At 45.5% G+C, this 17976-nt stretch overlaps 1 protein-coding gene across 6 annotated transcripts in view; it reads right to left on the bottom strand.

The window, feature by feature from the left end:
- Positions 1-17976, bottom strand: part of LOC119163162 (DDB1- and CUL4-associated factor 1-like) — a 152941-nt gene that overhangs the window by 28465 nt on the left and 106500 nt on the right. For all 6 annotated transcript variants that reach the window (XR_012886222.1, XM_075874022.1, XM_075874021.1 and 3 more), the window contains exons 24-26: positions 12022-12093; positions 4334-4390; positions 3535-3617 (exon numbers count right to left, since the gene is read on the bottom strand). Coding sequence is in view for 5 of the 6 variants with exons in the window: in XM_075874022.1 (XP_075730137.1) it covers positions 3535-3617; positions 4334-4390; positions 12022-12093 (212 nt within the window). In the remaining variant the exon portion in view is untranslated. The remainder of the gene's footprint in view (positions 1-3534; positions 3618-4333; positions 4391-12021; positions 12094-17976) is intronic.

Consider the following 17976-nt stretch of genomic DNA (forward strand, 5'->3'; position numbering starts at 1 on the left):
GGTGGTTTTTGGACGTTAAACCACACAAATCAATCAATTAATGCAACCTCTTCCTTGTCCCGCCTCGCCTTTTGAAGTCGTTGGAATTAACTTGTATGGCCCTGTTCCTATATCATCCAATGGGAATTGCTGGATTGCCACGGTCGTCGACCACCTTACCCGCTACACAGAAACAGCTTCTATACTAACTGGGACTGCCACTAAGGTCACCGATTTCTTTCTTTGCCATATCTTTTCGCGCCATGGAGCTCCACGCATTCTCCTGAGCGATCGTGGCAGTCTTTCTCTCTTCTATTGTCGAGCCAGTTCGGCATGCCTCGAACACTGTTCGCAAGACCAATTCTAGCAACCACCCGTAGACCAACGGCTTTCATCGGACCCTATAGGACATGATCGCCATGTACATTCACCCCAACCACACGAACTCGGATGCAATTCTACCCTTCGTGACATTTGCTTATAATACGGCTGCTCAGTTCACTACCAGCTTTTCTCCATTTTGTCTCATCCACGGTCGCTCGCCGAGTTTCACTCTGGACGTCTCTTCCTTTTCGGCCTCTGCACCCTCGACGGTTCCTTTCTCTGAAGAATTTTTATCTCGTCTCGCACACTGACGCCACCTGGCCCACGTTAACACCGGCCTCTCTCAAGACACTCGTAAGTGTCACTATGACTCGTCTCGCCGTGTTGCGATTTTTTTCCCTGGTGATGAAGTTCTTCTATGAACTCCACTGCGCGTCCCTGGCTTATGCGACAAGTTGATCAGTCGCTTCGTTGGGCCGCACGCGGTGGTTGAACAGACATCTCTTGTCCATTACCGCATTTCCCCTCTTAGCACTAATCTTGATCATCGCTGCCGAGGGACAGAGATAGTGCGTGTATCTCATTTAAACCCTTAAATGCGACGCATTTCATAATACTCTCAGGCGACCAAGCGGCCGCTTTCACCGTGCGGAAAAATTAGTGTAAGCGCGACAAGCGAATGACTCTTTATTCTCTTTAGATATCATCATCACCGGTATTCATCATCTGTAAATATCATCAGTGTGATTTAGCTCGAGCCTAACTGAATAAACCGGTTCCTCACAATATTTTCACGGTCACGCGGATATTGTTCGTTTTAAGCGAAAGTTCGTTTTAAGTAGAGCTGTTATATGTGGGCTCGACTGTACAACAAAATTAAATGAAAAATTGTTTTTTAATCGTTTTATTGCTAGAAATATACCTTTATAACAAATTTTTACATGTAACGTACTTATATTTGTGTAGGATGCAACTTTGTTAAAATGAGGTTCAAGTGCATGATGCGAGTACTACTACAGTTGAAACACTGTATACTGAGCCCATGTTAACAAAACGCCTCATATATCAAAGAGTTGTAAAATACCTTAATATATTTTATATACATATAAAAAGACTTGACATATCAAATTACTTATTGGCCTCGAGGAGATGCTGTGCTGCTATGTGGTGGATGTTTCTGTGACATAAAAGAAAATGACATCAATTGACACCAGCTGTGACATTTTTAATGTCTGCAAAGGTTCAGCCCACCGATCAGTAGTTTTCGTGTTGCAAGTATTTTAAGCATGTGCCTAATCTGCGAAAACCCGATGTGGACGTCAGCGAGTGAGCCAAAGGGCAGCATTGCCGCGTTGTCCAGTCTCACCAGAGCGCATGCGCATGGTGCTGTAAACAACAGTTGTGAAGAGGCCACTCATGTAAAAGGTGAGCTGTTATGGGATTTACCAAGTGCCCCACGTTGGGCGCCAAATGCAGAGGTTCAAAACTGAGACTAGCCAAGGAACCCCTCAGGAAAGAGGCGGAGACAGACAGAAACTATGTTTACTGATCGGAACCAGGGCCGCAACTGCCTGCTGCCAGCGGCTGCCGCGCGCCACGAGCGCACCCGCGATCTTCATTGTTCTCTTCTTCCTACAATTGGCTGCCGCTTCCACAAAGTGAACTACAGCCAGAAGTGCTCACACATCTCCTGTACATTTATGTTTGCTTAGACAAGTGCATGCACCTATTCCTTAGTTTTCCGTATATCATAGACAATATTTCTGTTCGTGTTGAGAGCTGTGCACGATTCGCAGAAAGGTTTTGGCTTCTTTTGAATGGATAAGTAAAGATGTGATTGATATACACTTTGATACTAGGCTTGTGCGAATAGTTAATGTTTAGATTCAAAGCAAATTCGAAACAAATAGTGATTTTGGTCAAATTATTGCGAATCGAATTCTAATAGTATATACAGTATATATTTAAAAAAAAAAAGGGCATATTTGTCATGACCTAGATAACCTACACAAAACTTGTTTTTAAAATTGAAGGTCTGTGCAGATGCTATTTTCGTTTTTGCCTCAAAGAGAGTACAACTTTTAACAGTAGCCGGATTCGACTTTCGATAGAATGCAAGTGATAGCCTGTAAAATATGTTACTTTTTGAAAAAATATGGTGGTTTTGGGACGTTAAACCCCACATATCAATCAGTCAATTAATTTTTCAAATTTACTATACAGTCTACTCTCGTTAATTTAAACTCAAATAGACCTGTGAATTTCGTCTGAATCATCAAAAAATTTTAATTATCAGAAGTTCTCAAATATATGACTGCAGGTGAAGTGACACCACACATTACGATTAGGCATTTATTTTCTGGTATGGAACCACAAAAAGTGTGAATTAACCAAATGATGAAGTTTGAATTAAGAGGCTTTTAAATACATTCAAAGAATAGCGGGGCCAATCAAAAATTTACTTTTGTTTGAATTAACCAAAAGTATAAATTATCAGTTTGAACTAATGCGAGTCTACTGTAGTTGGAGCATATAGGTCGATATAACAAGCTTTTAAACTTTAAAAAATGAATCTATGTGAGGATAATATCCTCATTAAACCTTAAAATGAGGCTTTACGGCAATGCAACTTTCCCCTGGGCACATGTTTTCACAACTTAGCACTGATTCACTGCAGCGAAACCACTTCTACAGTGTCAAATGCGGGTGCCACGTTTTTTTTTTGCATAATTCAAAATTTTTAATAATTATTTTTCGATTAGAAGCAATTCAAATACTGCATTATTCATTTGAATATTTGAGCACAAGCCTATTTCATACTGACTGCTAATTTGCATGACCTTTCATAAAAGCCGCCATACGCACTATTGATGCTATAACAGTAATGTTCACAACACTCGTTCCGGAGAGTGCGGCTCGCCATTTGCGAGAGAATTCTTGTGGGATGATTATTTACTGCCAGTTCGCACCACTCGCTCTGCTGCTTAGTTGGGATCACAATGCTTCCTTTTCAGCGCCTATGCTAGTCTGTATCGCCCATGCTATACACGTCTACTGTGAATGTTTGTTCTAAGAGCGGCGATATCTTATCGGAGACCCCACATGTTTTGAATACTGGGATAGCATTATGCTAATTTTGCTAATTACCACTGAAACACTGCACTTAGTGCAATGTTTTAATCATAATAACTAAGCAATAATAAGACATGCAAGACAGTTGCTGCAACTCACTTCTGGTCAAAGACATCTGTGAAGCTCCACAACGACGAAAGTGGCCTCCGCCACGCTGACGACGTGAGCAAGAACTTCCCATCCTGCGAAAAGTTTTAAAAGCTTTATTTTTTTTTTTCAAAACGTGCGGGAAACAATGGCAACTTTGAGAAGCACCGACTGTAAGAGGCAAAGTTAAATTTGGGGGTAGCCAAGCGTTCACTGTCTATCCTTGGCTATCCTTGAATCTATACACAGTTCGATGCACACTCCTCATTTGAAATGTTGCTGCAACCGTGTATTGCCAACATAGATAGTTTCCAAGGAACTCATGAACTTGTCAATCTTGAAAACTACCCTTATATTTTTTTCTTCTAACAGGCAGGCAAAAAATCCAATCCTATAAGATGGGCGAAGTGATACTACACGAAATGTAAGCTATTGGAAACAACAGAGTAGGAAAAACTGAAACTTAAAGCAGAAAAAAAAGACAGAAAACAGACGACAAGAATGCACACACAACAAGCAACTATTCTTGCAGTTTGTTTTACGAGCAATTTTAACACCAACTGAACTGGCAGAAAATACACTTTCACAAAAAACAATCACAGGTCAATTATTACATACAAGCCAGTTAAAAAAACAAAACAAAAAATGAACGGCAAAACTCAGCTATCTCAACTGCTTCAAGAGAATGGAAGTGTTGCTGTCACTATCATTCGCACTTCAAATTTAAAAATCACACCACATGATCGAGTGTTTCAAACATGCTATTTGACCACCCAAAGTGTTCACTGCACAGCAATCAATGTTCACTGACCTTGGACGGTTGGCAGTGCGTAAGTTCAGACTCGTGGCACGAGTAAGTTGCTTCTTCCTGCAAACAACAAACACAAATTACTCCTTTGCTCAATTAGTTGATTAAATTCTCGGGTTTCACATGCCAAAACCACAGCACGATTATGAGGTGCACCACAGTGGAGGACCGAATGAATTTTGACCACTTGGGGCGCTCCGAGATGCGCCTAAATCTAAGTGCACAAGAGTTTTTGCATTCTGCCCTCACAAAAATATGGTAACTACGGCTGGGAAATGAGCCCGCATCGCCAAACTGACTGCACGCTCAAGATGTCTCCTTGGCATAGCTTATATGCCAGTTGAAGGCAACAATGCTGCCTGCCTTTCTACAATGAAGATTGCACTTTAATTATTAAAACACTGCATAAATTTATGTTGGAATTCACAAAAAGCAAAATATTGCTACGTGCCAGTGCATGGAGTTGAAGAAGACAAAGCAGATAGACTGGCGTGAGCTAATCTGTGTGGCTGGCCCTGCTCGCCTAACCGTCTGTAAATACATCGGTGACTACCCCTCCGAGTCGGTCTCCTTCTCGTAACATATTTGGTGGAGTTGTGCGATTCCCGTCCTTGCTACGGAACTCCGAAGCGGATGCTCCCTCGCGGCTTACATCATGACCACTCAAGACTCGGCTGCATCCTCTCCGGTTGCCCGCTCTTCTGCCCGGCCAGTCAACCCAGCGCCCGCAACAACTTTCGTGACGCTTCCCGCGCTCTAAGACCTCGGCGTGTTCTTGGGCAGTGAAGGTTCCGACGTCGACCAGTGGCACGCCTCTACGAATGCGTCAGCGCCACTTACAGGTGGGATCCCACTCTTATGCTCGTAAACGCCATCTTTTATCTGGACGGAACCCCTCGTGTTTGGTTTGACAACCACGAGCATGACATAACAAGCTGGGACAGCTTCAAGGAAAAGATCCGTGAGCTTTTTGGCAACATCTCTGGTCGTCGTGAAGCTGCGAAAAATGAGTTGTCGACTCTCGCTCAATCTTCCACGGAGCCCTACATCGGTTACATTCAGGCTGTCCTCTCACTATGCCGCCAAGCTGACGAAAACATGTTCGAACCTGAAAAAGTTGCGCATATACTAAAGGGTATTGCCGACTATGCGTTCAACTTGTTGGTATTTAACAATGTGTCATCTGTTGATGCGATCATTCACGAATACCGCCGGTTCCAACAAGCTAAAAGCAGACGCATCTCCCATCAGTTCCAGCGCCTCATGAACACCACTGCGACGTCCTCGTGTCTCGACACATCCACCAGACACCTGTGATTGCTTGACGCGAATCGTCAGGCGGGAACTTGAAGCAGCTGCTCCAGCTAAGGTGGGACCAACGTCCCCTGACCCCCTCTCCGCCAATTACGTTGCCTCTCATTCAAGCGGTTGTCCGACAGGAAATCGTCAGCTTGGGAATTCACTCTATCTCACCGCCTCCCGACCGGCTCTCCCTCAACGTTCCATAATCCGTCCGCATGGCGAACACACAATGACAAGCAGATCTGCTTCTCATGTCACAGAATCGGGCACATTTCTCGTCATTGCAGAAGCCACTGGTGTCCTCCTGCACAACAACCGTCCTCTCGTCCCTTCTATGCTCGTCCTGCCTATCGCCATGAGACCAGCCGCGACCATTTTGCCCAGGAACCTGCTTCTGAACACCGCTACTCCCGCTCTCCATCCCCCCAACGTCACCAGTCTTGTTCTCTACATCCCTGCCAACCATCTTCCCCCGCCTTCCCACAAGGTTCCCTGACAGAAAACTAAGTGTTGCAACCCCCGGAGGTGGCGCTGCGTCGCTCGGACTGACCGCAAATCCTCTTTTGACGATACCGACAAAACGGAACCTCATAGACGTACAAGTAGGCGGCGTACATGTCACTGCTCTTGTCAACACCGGCACTCAACTTTCCGTGATGACAAGTGATTTTCGCCGCAAGCTTAAGAAGGTTCTCACACCTGCGACCACTCAGTTCGTCCGTGTTGCGGATGGTGGAATAGCATCTATCGTTAGAATGTGCTCCGCTCGTGTGAGCATTGCGGATCGACACACAGTTGTTCTCTTTACCGTCCTTGATAAATGCCCCCATGACATAATCTTAGGCCTCGACTTCCTGTCCGCGCATTCTGCCCTCATAGACTGTTCGACCAGTACGCTCCGTCTACACTTGCCCACAACAGAACCTCTTACACAACGGCCGAGTCGCCTCTGCACAACAAGACACGCGCGCCTCCCTCCATAGACACTGACCTACATAGAGCTCGTCCCAATACCACCAGTTCCCGACGGTGACTATGTTCCGACCTCTATCACCGATGTCCTCATAAACCGTGGCATTACATTACCGCACACCATTCTGTCCGTCGCGGGAAAGCGCTATTACGTCGACGATCGCTTCCAACTTAACGCCGCAGCAGACTGACGAGCTCCACCGGCTTCTGCTATCCTACATCGACGTTTTTGACATCAGCGGCCGTCCGTTGGGGAAAGCTACCGGTATGAGCCACTGCATAAACACTGGTATTGGCCATCCTATTCATAGGCGTCCATATCGGGTGTCGGCGGCCGAGCGTCACATTATCCAAAGTGAGGTCGACAAAATGCTCGCCAAGGAAATCATTGAGCCATCCTGCAGTCCTTGGGCTTCTCCTGTAGTGCTAGTCCGCAAGAAAGACGGTGCATGGCGTTTCTGCGTGGATTATCGACACCTAAACAAAATTACCAAAGAAGACGTCTACCCTCTGCCAGGAATAGATGATGCGCTTGATTGCCTCTACGTGTCCCACTATTTTTCCTCCATAGACCTTCGTTCCGGCTACTGGCAGATAGAGGTAGATGAAATGGACTGTGAAAAGATGGCATTTATCACCCCCGATGGCCTATATTAGTTCAAGGTCATGCCCTTCGGCCTTTGTAACGCTCCAGCCACCTTCGAACGAATGATGGACTCCCTGCTCAGAGGATTGAAATGGTCCACCTGTTTGTGCTACTTGGACGACGTCATCGTCTTTTCACTAACATTTGAAACTCATATAGAGCGCCTCTCAGCCATCCTGGGAATCTTCCGTCGCGCTGGCCTGCAGCTCAACTCGTCCAAATGTCACTTTGGACGCCATCAAATCACAGTGCTTGGCCATTTAGTAGACGCCAACGGTGTACTTTCCTGTACTTTCCTGTACCACGATCTGCGAAGGATGCACGCAGCTTTATCAGACTATGCTCCTACTTCCGACGCTTCATGAAAAATTTTGCACACATAGTGAGGCCGCTTACGCAGCTCCTCAAGAAAGAAGTCCCGTTTTCATGGGTCTTCGAAGAGGCTTCTGCGTTCTCGACTCTCGTCGCTCTTCTCACTACTCCTCCGATTCTGGCACACTTCAACCCTGCTAAACCTACGGAAATCCGTACAAATGCAAGTGGACATGGCATTGGTGCAGTCCTGGCTCAGAAACAACATGGCCATGATTGCGCAATTGCATATGCTAGCCGCCTCCTATCCGCCCCTGAACGTAACTGTTCGACCACAAAGCGTGACTGCTTGGCTCTTGTATGGGCGGTGACGAAATTTCGACCTTATCTATACGGACACCCATTTTCGGAAGTTACCGACCACCACGCACTCTGCTGGCTCAACTCTCTGAAAGGTCCATCAGGCTGCCTTGGTCGCTGGGCTTCGCGCCTGCAAGAGTTTTCCTATTTGGAGGTCTACAAATCTGGCCGCCTACACCATGATGCCGATTGCCTCTCTTGGTACCCTGTCGGCGATCCTGAGGACACTGACGAGCCCACGGAGAACTCTATCTTGTCAGTGTCCGACTTTTTTAATATTGGGGAAGAACAGAAGCGTGATCCAGAGCTGCTTGACATCATCAGCCGTATGGAATTTTCCACAAATGATGCTTCAGTCCACTACTTTGTCATTCAAAAGGGTGTGCTATACCGTCGCAATTTCCGACCAAACGGGCCTGACCTACTCGTTGTTGTGCCTAATCATTTGCGCCGCTGTGTTCTCACCAAACTTCACGACGCTCCCACGGCTGGACACCTTGGCGTATCCCGCACGTCCGAGCGCCTCCGGCGCCGTTTCTTTTGGCCAGGCCTTGCTCGCTCGGTACGCAGACACGTCGTCACGTGTGACCAATGCGAACGTCGTAAAACCCCATCGCTGCTACCCACTGGCCATCTTCAACCAATTGACATACCCACGGAACCATTTTACAGTGTTGGGTTAGACTTGCTTGGACCTTTTCCCACATGGACATTGGGAAACAAATGGATAGCCGTTATTACAGACTACGCTACACGCAATGCTATTACGCGAGCTCTACCGACCAGCTGTGCAATCGACGTCGCTGATTTCTTGTTTTGAGACGTTTTATTGATTCACGGTGCTCCGAGACAGTTTTTCACAGACCGTAGCCATACATTTCTATCCCAAGTCATTGCCGAAATTCTGCGTTCTTGTTCCACGCAACACCGCAGTTCTCCTTTTCGTAACAATATTAACAAATTTGAAATGATGAAGATATTTAGGTGTCAATCAGGTCAGGAGCATTATTTTGACAGGCATTATAATAATGCACATTAAAACACTTTGCTTCCTTAGATGCCTAATCGACATAGATGACATTTGCTGAGTTTATGAAAGCGTGTGTTGAGTTAAGTCAAGCAATTTTTGTTCTAATACTATATATACGCAGTTTTTTAAAAATGGCAGGCATTTCACAAGCCTTGTTGAAAGCAATAGTTTACCTAGACTGAGAAAGTTAATAATAATATTGGAGGGCTTAGCAAGTTTTCCGCACTAAGTGCTTTTTATTGTGCACTGGAATCGCACACAACATTGGCCTCTAGCCCATTACCTCTGTCAAAATGTGGCCGCGGCGACCGAAATCGAATTCACCATCTCTGGATCTGCAACACAGCACCACCACAGCAAACTCAACCGTGAAAGTTGCAAAGTAAATCAGATGTTCTACACCCACTTAAACAAAAGTTATGGCATGCTGAACATTCACGAGTGAAATCCCAGTTTTACATGGCCTTGCCCATGAAAAGTTAAGATTCTTAAAAATTACATACTGTGCTAGAAAAATAACAGCATACTGAAAATCAGCATGCAGATATACATAGTCAGCAAGTTTGATTAGGATCAAGAAGGAGCTTCAAATATATATAATAAAAATGGTTGCGCATCTGCATGTTTCACTGCAAATGTCGTCGAACGACAGTCTTCTGTCTGGAGAGAGACAACAGAATGTTTATTTGATGTTCTGTGCGAGAATACGGGTGAATTGGATCCTAGAGGCGCTGTCTGCTAGATGATCGCCATCTGGCAGTAATCTTGTAAAACGAAAGCATCTGCAAAATGCAGAGCCACGGGTAGGTGGCAGCACCGCATAGTTTTAGCAAAAGGCAGAAAAGACACGCCCTTTCGTGCACAGCGAAGCATTGTCAGTGCAGCGCAATAAACACTATGGTCTTCAGAACTACGTATTTATGCATTTTATAGTATAAACAGACACCACGAAATAATGACGTATTGATAGTGCGCCTCAGATATGCATAATATTTGCTTTTTGATCGACAATGCACACAAGTATGAATGCAAACACGAGATCAAGACGGTAGGGCGTTGAGGAAGTGGTTGAAATTTGGCCTGGTAGCTGAATCGTTTCAGTTGACAGACAGAAAGACAGACCAAAATTTCTGCATTGCAGCGTCCCAGGAAAGACTAGTATCAAGACGGCAGGGCGTTGAGGAAGTGGTTGAAATTTGGCCTGGTAGCTGAATCGTTTTAGTTGACAGACAGAAAGACAGACAGACCAAAATTTCTGCATTGCAGCGTCCCAGGAAAGACTAGTATAGTCTTTAAAAAAATATTCAAGAATCCCTTGCAATCAGCAAATAGGCGTGCAATGTCGTGTTCCACCAGTGATTGTGGTCCCATGGCATATGTTTCAATGGCACCTCACCCAAAACCAGTGCCGTCTATGCCCGACCTTGCAACAGCTGCGACTGCCATGACAGCGTACAGTCCCAGTGCTTTAAAAAGTCTGGGGCATGCGGACTGAAAATGCCACAAGTACATGCAACTGAAAATCTGATCTGGTGTTAGTGTAACTTATATTACTGCATTAATAACCAGTTTCTTTAAAACCCGTCAATTCTGAAAATCACATAATTCAGATGCGTTCTCTGACTTTGACAAGCCTATGTATAGTTCAATGGCACCGAACCCTCGTTGTTTCGGCCATCTTTCGGTGCAACCCAGTCAAATCGGACAGTTTTTGTAGCATTCCGAGTGCGACCTGAATTGCGACACAAAGGAGTGAAAACGGCGTTCATGGACAACTGAAACAAGGTGGCATAGTCTACATCACCACTGTTATCAGTGCGAACTGTACAGTAAAGCCAGCGACAATGTTTCACGTTAATTTCCGGTCAGCACATTTCGAGTTGGTTAGGAAGGGGACGTGCTCAGCTGCTCTAACATTGTAAAAAACGTCGCAAACGAAAATTGTAGATTTTAGATACCATATTTACTGCATAGCCCTCGCACTTTTTCTTTTTTTTTTTTTTTGCGAAATATCGATGAAAAGTTGGAGTGTGTGAGAATAACGCGGGGAAGATTTTCTATGAAAACGCACAGACCAAATAAGAAAACTAAGTGGTTGCAAATCAGAAGTCTCACGCCAGCAACTAGCTGCAAACTTTGACAAGAACTAATGAAAACTTAAAAAAAAGAGAAAAAAATGGGGACAAAACATATTAGACACGTTTGGTTGCGCTAGCCAATGGGAGGTTCCAAAAAAAAGGAGCTCACCATGCTTTGGCCAATGAGTGTTCAGAAACTATCCCCTCAGAAGAAGGACGATAAAGGACGTTCTGTCGAATCGACGCCATTTCGGAACGTGGCAAAACGCGCACAAAGAAAACACCTTCAAAATAAAGGCCCAAGATGGCAACGATCGGCCAACTGCCACCAAAGCAAGATTTGCGCAGCAAGATTGAACAAATTTTGCCGCTTGCAATGCGTTTTGCGGCTCCCGTGGCACCTAAAAAATAATTTTTAACCCATTTCCTCAGTGCAATCAATGATAATATTTAGAGAGCAGTTGCCTAAAAATACAAATATGCCTTAAATGCGTTTTTCTCGAAACAGCTTTTTTTAGTAATCTTTTTTTACTATTCTAAGACAAGTATCTTTCTCCATAAAACACACTGATGAGGCAAAATATATACTTATATATTGTTTACATTGAGAAGTTTTAATCTGAGAACTCTATATGTCACCAATTTCATCATCACAGCTTTATTATTAGAGATGAAAATGAAGGTGAAAGGATCATTTATAAATTCCCAGGCAGAATGCCACGGATTTCAAAGTTTACTGTACAAAACGAGGATCTCCTTCAAGATATCCGTCGTCATTGAAAATGAAAAAAAAAATTGATAACATTACATTATTGAGCTGGATTTGACTGCAATAGTATTGAAAACTTGCCAGCACATGCTACACATTCTCGATAAAAGCTCTGAAAACTTGGCAAAAAAAAAAAAAAAAAAACTTGGCAAGGACACATTTTTGATGCCAAAGACAGCAATTCATTCCAGCAACGACCTCAACAGAGACTTGCAAACTCACCAGCCCCGTGTAGAGATTGTAGACGTGAAGTTCTCCGACCAAGGTGCCGAGGAAGAGATACTGAGAGCCAGCCTGCAGTCAGAATGAAGGTAAGTTGAAAGCAGACTGAAATGCGGTTAGGCTGAAATGCAGTGCAAAGCAGCCAATGAAATGTTCACAAACCACTGCTAAGCACTTTACGACCAAGACCTTCCACCACTCGCCCCATTTAAGGGAAGAGGCACTTAGCCATCAGGCATCTTATTATTTAAGCTAGGGTGATGAAAACTTGTGAGATGGTGTATTTACATGTGCATATGTCAAATATGAACTCAGTTTTTATGTACCTCATACAATTTTGTTTTTAATTAGTCATTATTTAAAAGTTATTTTAATCTTTTCAGTAAATTGGCTGTACATATCTTGCTGAATTAAACGTCATTGCATTCTACAATTAGCAAAGAGTGAAAAAAAGCACGTTTCATGGCTCTAGCTTTCCTACAACAAAGGTTATGAAGTTTAGAAGTTCATCCTTCCATTATCAAGGAACGATAATTTTTGTATTTTATTTTTTCTAAAAATTTATGGTGTCCTATAGTTGCATAAGTCATTTTCGTGCACTCACTAAGCATCCAGCTTCTCAGCAAGACAAAAATTATTAAATTCCAGTGTACCAAAGCTGAGAAGCGCTTGTCAAAAGAATGAAAGGGGGCCAAAAAACTGAAACAGAGCAAATGGCAAAAAACAAAAGCTCTGCATATTCAAGGAATTCTACACAAACAAAAATGCTTCTCTTGCATATAAATGCCTCGGAAAGCACTAGGGCAGTAGTCTTTGTCGCACTTTTGTTGTTGCCGCCGCTTTGCTTGTCGCAGAAGCCTGGAAGATGCTGAATGCTTTCGCTCGGCACTCATGATTCGACGAGAATCCTTTTCTTCTGCCCGTCGCTAGCTCATGGTGTTTTGCTTTAGCTGAAGTTCTTTGAGGATACGTGTGGAGGCTTCTTTCATTCCCGATATTGACTTCGGATATTCACTTCAAATGCAGCACATTTAGCCTGACTGGGCACCCTCCCAGAGCTCCACTCACTGTCAACAAGTCCACAGTTGCGGCACTCTGAAATCAGCTTCATCACAAGTCCATATTCACGCTCACCTTTTTCAATAGAAATGGTCTCATTGCATGTCCGGAATTTAGTTGCCTTTCAAGAAGCTTGTTTATCGGGGATAAGTCCACGATCCCGTAGGTAGCTGCCGACGGGTCCAAGTCCTCGTGCGCTGTCGCGAGCCTTCGCAGCTTGCGCTCGCTGGCCGAAGTTGCCGATAAGCTGCTGATCTTATCAGCACTCACTTTCTGCTGTTGCGCACGATTAGCACTCGTCAAAAAGGTTGTCTATTTCCTTATGCGCTGCCTATCGCCGACGTCGTCCAAGGCGGCCGGAGAAACAGGCGGAGATGTCGGCGTTTCATTCGACGGATCGTGTTCCGTCGCTGCGCCGTCCTGTACTAGGTGTGCGTCGGATATAAACGCGCCATTATTTCTTTTTGCTGTGGATTTCTTGTGCTCTTTTCCAAACTTGTGAACGGTGCGGAACTTGTGATACAAGTTTCAAGCGAGGTTCAAAACGTGGCTGAGAGTGTAAGCCTAACGCACTGGCCCGGTGGCGTGCCTGAATGTGCAGACTTGAAAAACGCTTGCTCCAATTTCTCGCTAGCTCGTGCGGGTTCAGGAAGCAGACGAGGACAATGACACGTGAGCGAGATGTACTTGCCGCTTCACGTGCGCCCTACTGCCACATGCAGCAGACAGCTCGGGAAAACGCGGCCGAGAGCGTAGGCCTACCGCACTGTCCCAGCGGCTTCGTCGAGCTCATTCAGCGCCGTACGAGTATACCGTCGAACGTAGAGACTATACAGAGACGCTTGCTCTAATTTCTCGCTAGCTCCCGCAAGTTCAGGAAGCCGACGAGTACAAAGTGACAAACACTCGCTCCTTCGCGTGCGCTCCGCTGCCGCACGCAGCAGACAGCTCGGGAGGCCCGGCGAATCGGAAGGTGCGATTTAGTCACGTGTGCTCACCGCACCAATAGGCTCACGCGACGGGGCTTTTTTTTTTTTATGCGGATTCACGACATGCATACTGAGTGGACGAAAACAAACGGGGCGGGATATGAAAAAAGGACGGCGGCTCTTTCTAATGCGACCAAGACGGCTGCTGAATCCAGCGTAGAACGGCAACACCGCCGCGCTGAAAAAGCCCACTTTTCACGCGTCCATCGCCAAAAGTTCAGCTCACTAACGTCGCATAAACTATTCTCATGGCTAAATTACCAATCTAGGACGCGTGAAAATTGGCGAGATTATGCAACGATAGTGGGAGAATCCAAAGCGATTTTCGGTCTCCAAGACCGCTTCTCCCCTTAACAGCTGCTTTAATGCAACCGGTTGCTAGAAAAGTTAGCAGTGAACAAAATTTTATGGCGCTCTTATTTGGAACGCTATACCGACCGATGTGAAAGCAGCCCTTCACTATTCTGTGGTTGTGAAGAGTTCGATGTTCACAAACAGCAGACTCTCAGTCAACAAAACTCCCTCAAACAAAATTGCTGCTTTAACGGAACAAACTGCCTTTGATGCGATTGGTCTCGTACTTCAATTCTGCGGCCTTGCTCCTCTCTCAGTAAACAAAACTCCTGTTAAACAAAACACATTTTCCTGGTCCCTTCAGGCTACGTTAAAAGAAGTGTATGGTTTGATAAATGATCCGTGTGCTTTTCTCTATCTCTAAAAGTTCATTGTGTAATCTAGTACACTCGAACCTCGTAATATTGGTTATAACAAAGTAAATGAAAAATAGTCTTGCAATAGACAGTGTAAAGAATATACCTTCATAACGATTTTTTGGATATAACAAACTTAATTTTATGTAAGAAGAAAGCTTATTATAGTGAGGTCCAAGTACATACGCATTTATACCAGTTTCGTTTGTGTAACTGTTTGTACTGTTTGCAGAGTTATGCAGTACGTCTAACCACTGCTTCCGAAACTAGCCAGCCAGGCTATAGGACCAAGACTGTTTTCAAAATTCTTGTATAACATGCTGAAAGTGACAAAAAAGAACAGCCCACAATTAAATTAAGGGGGCCGCGGGTCTTAGAATGGTGAAAAATGGCCAAAAAGTCGATTTTGAGAAAATGCGTTATTTGAAATTTTTAGACCTATAAGCACGTGTCCTCAAATTGCGAACGCTGAATTCGATCAGTAAATGGATTAAAATTGATTATGAAGTCGCCACGGGAGCCGCAAAACAACCCACGGCAGGTCAAACTGGTTCAAACTTCCCGCGCGCGCCGCCGGCTAGGCAGTCGGCCGATCGCCGCCATCTTGGGCTTGTTTTGAAGCTGATTCCTTTGTGCGAATTTTGCCACCCTTCAAAATGGCGTCGCTTAGACAGAACGGCTGCCCTCACCCCTTTTTCGGAGCCTCCTTCCGAGCAGCTGATTGGCCGGAGCGCGCGCGCACCAGGCGAGCCCCCTGTTTCTCGCTTCTCATTGGCTGATGCGGCCAAAGTTGCCCGCACTTTTTTTGTATATTGTTTGTCGGCCACCGATTACGTTTGCGCACGTTGTTCGTCTGCTTCCCACACGTGCCTGCTTGTGCTACGCGACCGACGCACCGACTTTCCATCTTTTGCCGGCATGATTGGAGACACTCGTCTAAAGAAGAAGACGCGCCAAGCGTACGGCAAGAAACGGAGGCGCCCGTGGAACGCCCGTCAGAAGAAAGCAGCTGACAACGTGCAGCCGATTTCGCCCAATGCCGCGGAAGCGGCGCATTCCGACGACAGCGCGCAGCCGTTGCCGCTTGTGTCCGAAGCAGTGCACTCTCCTGTGCTTTTGCAGCAGCACCTCATCGGATTGTGTCGTCGTCGGATCGTCATCTTGCACTTCCAGCAGCATCCTAGACCGTGACACGGCGTTTTATTTGGCGGACGAGTTTGCTGAGTGCGCGAGAAATGCAGCAGGCTTGAAGGCATCACTCGCATTGCAGTGCGCGACGGAACGCAAGTTCGAGTTACTAGATATTGATCTGGAGGATGGTGGCAAAGAAAACGGGACAGAATTTGGTATTGTTGATCTGGCGGCGATGCGCTCGTTATTTGGACTTGTCGCGTGCCCAGAATGCGGTGTAAGAAGCGTCGCTACTTCAAAGGCCAAGAAAGAGTACGGGCTGTGTTCGAAGCTCATAGTCACGTGTGGTAGTTGTGACTTTCGCGAAGAGCGTTTTTCGTCCCCACGTATAGCCGATGAAACCGACGCCAAAATAAGGCCGTTTGAAGTTAATATGCGTGCCCTGAAGGCCATCAACAGTATCGGCAAGGGGGCAACGGCTCTGTCGGACTTCTTCGCCGGGATGAATATTTCGCATCGAGGGCTTCAACACAAGTTACCAAAGCCACATGAATATAATGAAAGAAGCCTGCTGTGCGACTGCTGTCGAATGCGAAGTGGCGAGCGTTGCTCGCGTCAAGGAGCTCTATGCGGAGTTCGGCAACGCGCCCGAAAACGTCGACGTCATTTATGACGGCACCTGGCTTACGCATGGACATAGCTCGCATATATGTGTTGGCTGCATTGTTGAGATATATAGTGGTCACGTGATACACCATATTGTGCTATAGAACTTTTGCCTGGCTTGCACCACAAGACCCAAGGAAGGAGAAGCAGGACATTCTACTTGGCTCATTCAGCATGCCCCTCTGTGCCAGAAGAATGTTGATTGTAATGCTGGCCAGATGGAAGTGGAGGCAGCACTACGCTTGTTTGAGCGGTCACTTGAGAAGCACAAGCTTCGTTATACGACAATGCTGTCGGACGGCGACAGCAGGACATCCCATGCACTCACAGAAAAAGAGGTGTACGGCTTCATGAAGGTGGCCAAAAAGGACTGCATAAATCATGTACACAAGCGTATGGGAGCTGCCTTACGTACCCTTGTAGAGGAAAAAAAAAAAAAAGCTCAAGGTGGCTCACTTGGTGGAAAGGACAGACTTACGCAACAAAAGATAAAGAAGATCACCTCATACTATGGCTACGCATTGAGAAGCCACAGGAACGATGTTCCATGTATGCAGAAGGCTGCTTTAGCAACTTTGAACCACATGTCTTCAACTGACGAGGCACCAAAGCATGACCTTTGCCCTGATGGCCCTGAATCCTGGTGCGAATTTCAGAGAGCTCTTGCGAAAAATGAGAAGCCGCCACCACACAAGGACAGCCTGCCCGATTTCGTAACTGAGGCATTGGAACCTGTGTTCAGGCGGCTGAGCGACAATGCCCTCTTGGAAAGGTGCAGCGATGGGATCACTCAGAACCAAAGTAAGAGCCTGCACGCTACGATTTCGCAGCAGGCGCCCAAAACTAAGCATGCATCCTTGCGGAGCATTGAAAGGGCAGTTGCCGAAGCCATCAGCCGCTTCAACCAAGGCACAACCAAGAGCAACGTGAAAAGTGCGGAGAAGCTGGGCTACAGCGCTGGCAATAACTTGGTGCATCGCAGCCTTGAGAAGGACAAGGGCAGGCTGCAAAAATTGCAAAAAGAGCATCTCGACAGCAGTTCAATAAAGGAAAGACTTTCAAAGCGTCACAAGCCAGCCGGGGACTCTGCTTACAGCCATGGTCTGCTGTAAACAGGCATGATGGCAAATAGTGAGAATTTTTGCAAAAATAAATATTCTTTGTTTTAGATCTAAACATTGTGTAAATATATTGTCTATCCAAGGACAACATTATTACATGATTTTTTTGTGTTCCTTTCACTTGCAAGGCACTGCAACGACCACAAAGTAAAAAAATAATAATGCTCATGCTGAGTCAATGACTATTTTACAGTTCTAGAACAAGCTGTGAGCAGTATTCTGGGTGGGTACAGTGAAATTTAGCATGGCCATTTATCCTATAATATAGTGCTACAGAAT

Source organism: Rhipicephalus microplus, chromosome 9, assembly GCF_043290135.1.
Source record: "Rhipicephalus microplus isolate Deutch F79 chromosome 9, USDA_Rmic, whole genome shotgun sequence".
NCBI classification, from domain to species: Eukaryota; Metazoa; Arthropoda; class Arachnida; order Ixodida; family Ixodidae; genus Rhipicephalus; species Rhipicephalus microplus.